Source organism: Emydura macquarii, unplaced genomic scaffold (assembly GCF_026122565.2).
Source record: "Emydura macquarii macquarii isolate MOO-44397 ecotype Brisbane River unplaced genomic scaffold, CSIRO-AGI_Emac_v2 contig_3477, whole genome shotgun sequence".
NCBI classification, from domain to species: Eukaryota; Metazoa; Chordata; order Testudines; family Chelidae; genus Emydura; species Emydura macquarii.
In genome coordinates this window covers 2025603-2035329 of record NW_027133614.1, presented here as the reverse complement: position 1 = coordinate 2035329, position 9727 = coordinate 2025603, and the positions used below count along the sequence as shown (strand labels likewise).

Genomic DNA, 9727 nt, shown 5'->3' with positions numbered 1-9727 from the left:
AAATCTGATGCGGTTCAACAAGGACAAGTGCAGAGTCCTCCACTTAGGACGGAAGAATCCCGTGCACAGCTACAGACTGGGGACCGACGGGCTAGGCAGCAGTTCTGCAGAAAAGGACCTGGGGGTTACAGTGGATAAGAAGCTGGATATGAGTCAGCAGTGTGCCCTGGTTGCCAAGAAGGCTAATAGCATATTGGGCTGCATTTGTAGGAGCATTGCCAGCAGATTGCGGGAAGTGATTATTCCCCTCTATTCGGCATTGGTGAGGCCGCATTTGGAGTATTGTGTCCAGTTTTGGGCCCCCCACTACAAAAAGGATGTGGACAAGTTGGAGAGAGTCCAGCGGAGGGCAACAAAAATGATTAGGGGGCTGGAGCACAAGACTTATGAGGAGAGGCTGAGGGAACTAGGCTTGTTTAGTCTGCAAAAGGGAAGAATGAGGAGGGATTTGATAGCAGCCTTTAACTACCTGAAAGGGGGTTCCAAGGAGGATGGGGCTAGGCTGTTCTCAATGGTAGAAGATGACAGAACAAGGAGCAATGGTCTCAAGTTGCAGTGAGGGAGGTCTGGGTTGGATATTAGGAAAACATTTTTCACTAGGAGGGTGGTGAAGCACTGGAATGGGTTACCTAGGGAGGTGATGGAATCTCCATCTTTAGAGGTTTTTAAGCTGCGGCTTGACAAAGCCCTGGCTGGGATGATATGGCTGGGATGATATAGCTGAGGTTAGTCCTGCTTTGAGCAGGGGGTTGGACTAGATGACCTCCTGAGGTCCCTTCCAACTCTAATATTCTATGATTCTATGATTCTGTGTTGAACAGTACTGGTGTGGTGAGGTGAAGATACTGTGAGGAGAGGGAAGGAGGGTTGGAGCAAACAGCAAGTCAGCGCAGAGCAGGGAAAGTCAGAACTGCCTACAATTTTGACTGGAATGTCCAGAGGTCCCTGCTTCAGCTGCTCCTGCTCCTGCCAGGTGGAGTCTGGCTGGCTACTGTCTGCAGTTGTCTTGGAGGATGGAAGGGTGGGCAGGCACCGCCTGGGTCTTAGTGCCTAGGCCTAGCTATCTACGTACCTTCTGGTGATCTTTATTTCTTTTTCTTCTTCCACTTATTTCTTTGTGGGGGAAGGAGCCAGAGATTAAAGAACATTATTGAAGGCAGAAGATGCCATCATTGTCCACAGCCAAAGACTATGATGCCAGATGTTGTGCAACCACATAGGTCTGCCAAATCACCTAATCGCTGAACTGCCAGGACCCTTAATATTCTAGCCCAAACCACCCACCATAGCCCGGCTAACGCACCTCAGTCCTGACCGGCAACGCTGCTGGGTGGAGAGGGACAGTTGTTCTCACTCAAACAGTGAAAGTGGAGATGGATTAGGATGGCTTTTTAAAAGCATCTTGAAGCTGTTGCCTGAAGGATAAAGAACAAGAGTGCCAGGCAATTCCAATCCGAGGCGGGTGGGGGGCAGGAGGGCACCCACCCCATGCTATACAAATGTACTGGAATTGCAACAAAGCTGAGAAACCAATAATCTCCTAAACCCCTAGTTTTTAGTTCATATGACACAAATGTTGTCAGGGATACAATCATTTTCTCAACAGCAGAACTAGTTTCAACATGTCCCACCACTTCCTGCTGGCCCTATCCCTTGACCCATGATCATGTATCCATACATGTTGTTCTTCAGCCCATTCCAACTCTGTCATGGTTGGTTTATTCCTTCTTTCTACTTTCTCCTCTGGAGTTATACATTAGAATGGTCCAAGGGCTGTTAACCAGAAGCAGTGAAATGAAAAGCCTGAATATCAGTGAAACTATCTGGCAAGGGCTCTTGGACTGGGCATAATCTCATACACCCTATTAGTTTGGAAGTGAACTGGACAAAGCCCTGGAGAATATACTGTCTATCGGAGTCCCTCCATGTCTCCCATCGCTGCAGGATGACAGTGTCTTCCAAGGATTTATCCACACAACCCTGCTGAGGCAGGGAAGTATTATTACCCCCACTTTACAGATGGCAAAATGAAGCCCAGAGAGATTAGTTAATTCGCAGAGCCAGGAACTGAAGCAGGATCCTCCCCTGATTCCCAGTCCAGTGCTTTAATTACAAATGATTCTGTCTCTGTGGGGAACAATCCTTCACTGTCCCCCACATTGATGAATTAGATGTGTGCTGTGACTGACATTTTCAAACTTGGGCGTCAAATGTTAGGCACTGAAAAAAACCACATATAAGCATCTAATTCAGTGGCTTGATTTGCAGAGGTGCTGAAAACCCACACATCCCACTGAAATAAAAAGGAAGCTGATGGTACTCAGCTCCTCTGAAAGTCAGGTCACTTAACAGGTGCTTAGTTAAGGGCCTAACCTTTAGCATCCAAGTTTGAAAATTTTGGCCTTTGTTTTGTCCCATCTCAGCTGTCCATGGTTGTTTACATTACACTGCTGGTTCTGCATCATCTGTGTAGGGACAGAGAGGGTTGGGGGGCATAAAGTAAGTTACCCCCTTATTCTGTAGTCATCTTCAGCTGGGGTTGCTTTCCCCACTCTTTATTGTGCCTGGAGTGGGAGGGGGGACCAGGAGCAGGCAATACCCACACATCTAATGCTGGGCACTTACTCCAGATCTGGATAGCAGGAGATGAGATTTCCCAATCATTACCTACCCGATTTGCTGCGTCACGCAGATGCCAGATGGGGCCTTTTTCCAGTTGAGACTTCCAGACGAAGCTGAGACAAAACTCAAGAGAACTTTCCATCATGTATTGAAAACCACCCTGGAGATCCCCTCCACACAAGCAACCAGTAACATTTTAACATCTAAGCATTGTTTTTCTGGGCAGATAGGAAGGTGAACTGAAGAGAAATAGAATTCCTAACTTCTCCTTGGGGTAAAAAGATCTGCAGGGGAGCATAATGCTCCCAAGATGTCCTGGCAACATCTACGCAAATGGGGACAGGAATAACTCCAGAGACAAGAGAGTCCAATTCCCCAGGCTGCCTGCTCATCACTAGGCACTTGTTCTCAGGTCAGAGAGCCTCAGGAACAAAGATACTTACATTTGTGCTCTGTAGAAGAATCCACTTCCTCCCGAGGCTGAGGTAGCAGCAGCTGGATCCCCTTGAGTAGCGTGAACCTAATGATTGGATAGTCCTCTATTGAAAAAGGAGGCAAAACAATACACCACAGTGACTGCTCCAGCAATGGGAACCTCCTCTAATGCATGCCTGATAGACCCCCTTCCTCTGCTTTACCACCCAGCTGTTCCCACACAGATTTGCAGGCCTCTTCAGCTCCTTTCATCTGGATTAGCTGACCAGATTGAGGGGGACTGGAGACTGAGACTGCATCCCTCTCCCCATCCCATATTCAACCACTGAGGCTTTCCTGCTGATGAACTGTGACTCAGACAAGCATCCTTGGGCAAGAGGGGGGAGGAAGAGACTCAGGGTAAGCCAATAAGCATCTCATTTTAGCCTGTTCTCCTAGAACATCACCAGACAAGTTCAATGAAACAAAATCGGAGGACAAATGAATAATTTAGAGGCCGCCTCTTGACTTAGGTTCTGCTGTAGCAGTGGAAGTCAACAGAGGGTAGGAGTTATTGATTATCACATGGTACAGGTCTTGGCAGGACAGGAGGTGGGGTTGTGTTTAGTTGGATGTTGTTCAAAGTGGTCTGTTTTGTTGTGTGAATGGGGGAAGGAGGTAGGTGTTATACTGAGCCACACAAAGCTTTACACACAGCCACACAGTTTAGCACATTGCCATACACACACGTGCACAGCCACATCCATAGTCTGATAGATACATGCAGACAGACAGTTGGTGTATGCACAAGAAAAGTATATTTGCTCTACAAATTACAGGATGAAGCACTATCTCCATCTTCATGCACAGATGTAATTTGAATTACTCCTTCCCTGAATTAGAGATTTAAGTTCTGATTTATATTTTATTCATATTTTCCTAAAGAAGATCCTTTACCATATCCCTAAAGTCTACTGTCCCTGCTGAGACATCACTTTGGACACCTAAAGCTGTCCAAATTTCTGACTGATGACAAGATAAGTGGAGCAACAGTGACAACCTGTGACGTGGTTGAAGAAAAATTCAAGTCTGTTCCTTGGGAATTTCCCCGAAAGAAAGGATCATAATTGTAGGAGAGTAAAGAGTTAAAAGCTGAACAAGTGGCCAGGCCTAAATTACGGGGAACTGGGTCAAGGCAAGGGCAAACTTTGTTTCTGTTAATTGGTGTGAATTTTAGTTAGACTGTTATCTCTCATCTTCTCCTTCATTCCTGGCCATCTGCGCAGGGAATAAGTCTATTGCTATTTCTGTGCAAGGCCTTTTGGTGGAAAAAATGTATTATCTTCCTTCTCCCCCTGGCATGCCTTTACTTCAAAGAATGTTAGTTTAAAATTTATAGGTTTTAAGGTGATGTGCCTGACCTCTGTATGGTAATCATGTAAACAACAAACAGGGACGGGTATAATTATATTCATTAGGTAGTTGTTAATATTCATTTTATAGGTGTCAGTGTAACCAAATAAGGGTCTATGGGGAGTTGCTGGAAATGTATACAGTTACATGCTGTTATGAATAAAAGGATTGTAAAGTAACCCCCTCGTTGCTTACTCGCGGCGTCAAAGTGGAATGAGCAGGCAATAAAGAGTTCCGTCTCCCCAGTCCACCCCTGGGACAACCTGTTGATTATTTCTAACAATAATCAGGAAAGTATCTTAGCAAAACTCAGCAGAAACAGCTGGTTCTGTTTCCTTAACGGTATATTCAGTTTGCAAGTCTAAACAAGATTTTTCTGACTGCCTAAAATATAGTTTCATCCTGAGTTTGAAAATCTAGTTTGGTACTTTGCCTCCTCATACAATGACATCAACAATACAGATTCTGCAATCAGAGACTGGCTGGCAAATTGGTGGATGACATGAAGCAGAAGAGAGTCTGCTTTGCTCTCCCACCGCTAATCTCAGCTTTGCAGTGCGGACACAGTGGTAATAACTACAGGTGGTTCTTCTCATTGAATGGGTAGCTCTAAAAATTGACACAAACACAGGGAGTAGCTATAATACATAGGTCAGTCAGAGTGTTTTATGCGTCATCCTCTATACTAGATCTAGTGAGGATGTGAGTCTGTTAAAGCCCCCAGCGACACAGCCTGGATCCTGCTAGGGGCCCCGGTCCTTCAAGGAACTCTGTGGATCTCCTTGCTCGATCATGGCCATGATGAGATGCCCTTTCAACAGATTCCATTTTCTGTCCAGTCCAGAGCAGCACTTCAATCCTGGGATGATGATTGGTCACATCTCCAAGCACCATGGGTTTTAACAGGAATTCTGGTGCCTGGGACAGCAGTGAACTGAAATAGTTAATAACTAAAAGCTCTTTACAAAGATTTGTTGACCCTCACAAACAGTCCTGTCAGGTAGATACCCTAAGTCTTTTAATGTGCATTTGAAATTTTTACTTGTGTCTTGCTGAGAATAATCATGTGATGAGTCAAATTTTGTCTGCCTCCTCTGGAGGTCAATAATACTGAATTTGGGAATAAAAGAGCCATGATGTGTTGAGGGGCTGGTCTCAGAAGCCCCTTGTTAAGATTCCACAAACCAAAAGGAAGAAAGGTTGTTGTAGTTACGTATAGTAACTTCTACTTTGAGTGAAAATAAGATTTATTGTTCATTGTGATAAATATTGAGCTCTGTTTTGCCTGTGTCAATACATCTCAACAGACCTCAATGGGCTTGATTCAACATTCAGATCAACTGCCCTATATTAAACTGCTATAACAAAGTGGAGAATCAAGGCCCCATGTCTTCATTTTATATGCAGGGAAACTGAGGCACAATAGTTACATGACTTGACCAAGGTCATTCAGTGACGGAGTAGAGAGAACAGAACCCTAGACTCCTGACTCCAAGTTTTCTATTCTAACTACTAGATAACACTTCCTCCTTTAAAGAAAAAAATGACTATTTTGATTAATATGATAAGTCAATTAGAAAATTGCCAAATGAATATTCAGTTAGGAATCCAAGGTGTCAGAGAAAGTGACAACCACTTCAGGGCTAATGTCTCCTACTATCATTTCATAGTTTTAAGTTCTGAAATGTGCTGGTACCATGAGCCAGGCTGAGGAGTGAAAATTGTCTCTTATCCCTAGGAGAATGAGCGCTATGCCAGTCACTCCATTTCACATCTGAACTCTAGTGAGTATCACCCTAAACCCTGACTGCAACATCTCTACATTTTAAGTGCTCAGTTCAGCACTGGGTGTAACGCCACTGAAGTCAGCAAAGTTACATGAGAGATGAATCACTCTTCAATCTGCTTTTATCTCAGATCCTGGCTGGGAGCCAAATTCACAGACCAGAATTATTTTGATTTAATCTCTGTTTTGAAGGGTTGAATTTTTTGGGGGACATGGTATAAGGAATCTACTGCGTTTAATGTGGAGAAAGTGCATTTGATGGATATGACCCTGTAGTGAGGAGGCGTCGCATCCCACTGAGACTGATAGGGAGGAACCACCAACCGCCACACCCGCCCGCCCCACCGGAAGCAGAAGGGTGGGACAGGAAGTATAAAAGGTGGGCCCTGCATCTCAGTTGGGCTGGAGCTGCTGAGGGAGACAGATGCCTCCCACCCCAATGGTGCGAAGGGCTCGCCAGAGCTGCCAGCTGACCAGGATGCAGAGGGGCTCCTGGGACTCCTGGTGGTGTACACTGGGGAGATAGAGGACATCCCTGCGATACTGGTACACCCCGAGGGGAATGTAGGAAGTAACGCAGGGAAACCAGATGATAGTCTGGTTGTGTTGTTGCCTGAAACACAGTGGATCCCTACGGACCCAGTGGCAGATGGTGGGCTGGGAACTGGTAGAGTTGGGTGGGCCTGGGTTCCCCAACCCCTTGCTACCAACCCTACCCCTGAGGTGGCAACCTCCTCACCTTATGCCAGGAGGCCTGCAGATGCTCTGCCCTGCCTGAGGGCCTGAGCTTCAGAGACAGCTCACTGCTCCGTCCTGCCCAGGGGGCTTGACCCCCCAAAGACTGCTAATGCCAGATCAATATTAGTCCATCCATTCCGGCCTTCTGCTTATAACCAATACCTGATGTTTCACTAAAACATCCCCTAGACAATTGCACAGCACTTTACCCGGAGGATGATTCCTTCCTGATCCAGTTTATACCATGAAACATGACAGCTGCCTAACCTATGCCAACACTCACCAAATAAAGGTACTTTAATATCAAACTTTGCCTCTCCTCATACAAAACCTACTGCTGAGCCGCTACCTAACTCATTAGCGGGTGGGCAAAGCTGAGAGGACTAACATGCAGCATATGTCACACGGCAAAAACATCGGAGAAAGAGAGAGGATGAGGAAGAGGCAGTCTAAGCTTACCCCCACTGAAGATACTGGATGTTCTAGGTGATGTCTTAGCAGGGAGGGGAGAGAGATATTTTTTTATCTTTGGGTACCTGCGGAAGGATTCCATTGCCTTCCAGTTACAGTATCTGTAAGGAAAATGCCAAGGTCAAAGACAGACAACAAATCAAGTCTCACACGTTTGAGGAATGCAGCCATAGATAATGTCCCATTTGGCCTCACATTTTCTTTGGAAGGAGGCAAAGGGAGAGAGTGCCTGACACCCACGTCCGCATACCCCTCGCCCAGCCCAAAAGAGAGGGATTTTTACCTTTTCCAGAAGTGTATCAGAATCGGGAAGATGGTGAGCAAGGCCACGTGATAGAGGCTGCGATCCAGTACCCCTTTGGCAACTAAATTCCGAATTAAATCTTTCTGCCCCTCAGAAATGTTCACCTGGCCACAGAACAGAAACCACTTCACAAATGTGGTTTGAGGCGTGGTTGGCATCCCTACTGGACCCCACAGAGAAACACCCCTAGTAACTCCCCGCCTCCACCTTCCAGGATTCTGCACTCCACTTTTAGACCCCTGGTCACAGTTCAGAGGTCTCCAAGTAGGGTCACTGTTTATTTCATGGATAAGTAGCTGTGGATTACCAATTAGTATCAGTTGTGACAGTGGTTTTGGTGGTGGACACTGTCCATTAGGGCCTAGACTGAAGCTAATAACTTCACAATGCCACTGAACAGTCACCAGAACTGCAGTATGTGCAGCTGGAGCAGATTGAAACCTGGGTCCCATTGTTAATTTCCAAAGCTAGACACACCCCAATCCGCAAGGCTCTTAGGGGATGCCCCAGACCTCCCCGGCAGTGAGTGTGCAGGGCATGTTACAGCATCCTACCCGCAGTTTAGGAGGGACTTCGGAGTTCAGGAAGAGTTTGGTGATCGTGGCCACTTTGGTCTTAAGAAAGGCCACGTCCTTCTCGGTGTACATCCCGCAGGCTGCGAGCACAGCCGCCGAATCTGCCAGGTGACAAAACCTGCCAGGACAAATGGAAGGGGCTGTGTACCAGAGAAGGCTATGGGAGTGGCTGTCCACTCAGACTGATACAACATGTGACTTTTAGCTGAGATTTTCAAAGCCCTATAGGGGATTTGGATGCCCGGTTCCCACTAACATTTACCCCCCTGCCCTGTGGTACATGTCTTCCTCCAAAGAGGGTGTGATACTGTGTATACGCCACACAGGTATAAAAAGGGTTAAGTGAAGCCAATGCACAATTAATGCAGCTACTTGCAGCTGGAGGATAGGCCAGGTCCAATTTAAGATGAAGCCCAGCTGGCAAGGAGGTGGGGGTCACAATGAGGTGAAGAAGCCCTGCTGAGGGGGCAATAGAGAGGCCTGTGAGTCAAGGGAAGGATTTCAGGGGAATGGAGGAAAAAGGAAGGTGGGTGTGGGGGAGTAGGCCTAGGGGATCCTTTTCTGACAGGAGAACCCTGGAACAGGCCAGGAGAGACACTGGGAAGGCAGAGGGGTGGAGCAGTCCTTCCGTGGGAAGCTCTGACAGATGAGGCAGGAGCAGGACCTCCAGGGGGGAAGCTCTGGGAGGTATTGCACACCACAAGAAATAGAAAGAACTCTGCAGTGCCCAGAAAGGGGCAGGGGGAAGGCCAAGGTAGGAAGCGCTCCAGTGAGGAGTCTGCTTCCACTGGGTCCCTGGATTGGAACCCTGAGAAGAGGGAGGGCCTGGGTTCCCCTCCTGGCCACTGAGGAAGGTGGCATGAAACCCCTGGTACAAGGGGCAAGGACTCTGGGAAGCCCTGAGACAAGGGGTGTAGAGACCAATGGGCCCAGAGTCAGGGCTGGAGACCTGACGTAAAGACATCCCACTGGTGTTTGCAGGACTTTCTGCTATCCCGGAAGGGGAGGGACTGAATGTGGCCCAGCTGGATGGCTGAGTCACTGGAATATGCAGACCACCACTGGGCTGGAGTAGCTGTCCCTCAAAGGATGCCAGACCAGACCTGCTACATCATGCCCAGCTATGAGGGGGGTGTGCGAACAGTGAGTCACTCTCTATGACAGAGAGGGGTGGGAGAACCTGGCAGCTTAGGCATTCCCAGATCCTTCCATGGGGGCAACTTCACCTTAGCAGAGAGATTGTCTTGTGGCTCCCACCCTCCCATTTGCCATCTTGACAACCCTGTGGCAGCTGCAGTAGGAAAATACCAAATGTTGCTTTTAGTTTTTTTAAAGAGGAGTGGAATTGCTGGAAACCAGGAGTAGTAGCCAGTTCTGTGTAGCTAGCTCGCTTTCCGCAGAGCA

At 47.3% G+C, this 9727-nt stretch overlaps 1 protein-coding gene across 1 annotated transcript in view; it reads right to left on the bottom strand.

The window, feature by feature from the left end:
* Positions 1 to 2442: 2442 nt before the first annotated feature.
* The window catches only part of RGSL1 (regulator of G protein signaling like 1), a 33273-nt gene continuing 25988 nt past the window's right edge, over positions 2443 to 9727 (bottom strand). The window contains exons 17-21 of the mRNA XM_067535177.1: positions 8303 to 8441; positions 7728 to 7852; positions 4645 to 4712; positions 3066 to 3161; positions 2443 to 2465 (exon numbers count right to left, since the gene is read on the bottom strand). Coding sequence (XP_067391278.1) covers positions 2443 to 2465; positions 3066 to 3161; positions 4645 to 4712; positions 7728 to 7852; positions 8303 to 8441 — 451 coding nt within the window. The remainder of the gene's footprint in view (positions 2466 to 3065; positions 3162 to 4644; positions 4713 to 7727; positions 7853 to 8302; positions 8442 to 9727) is intronic.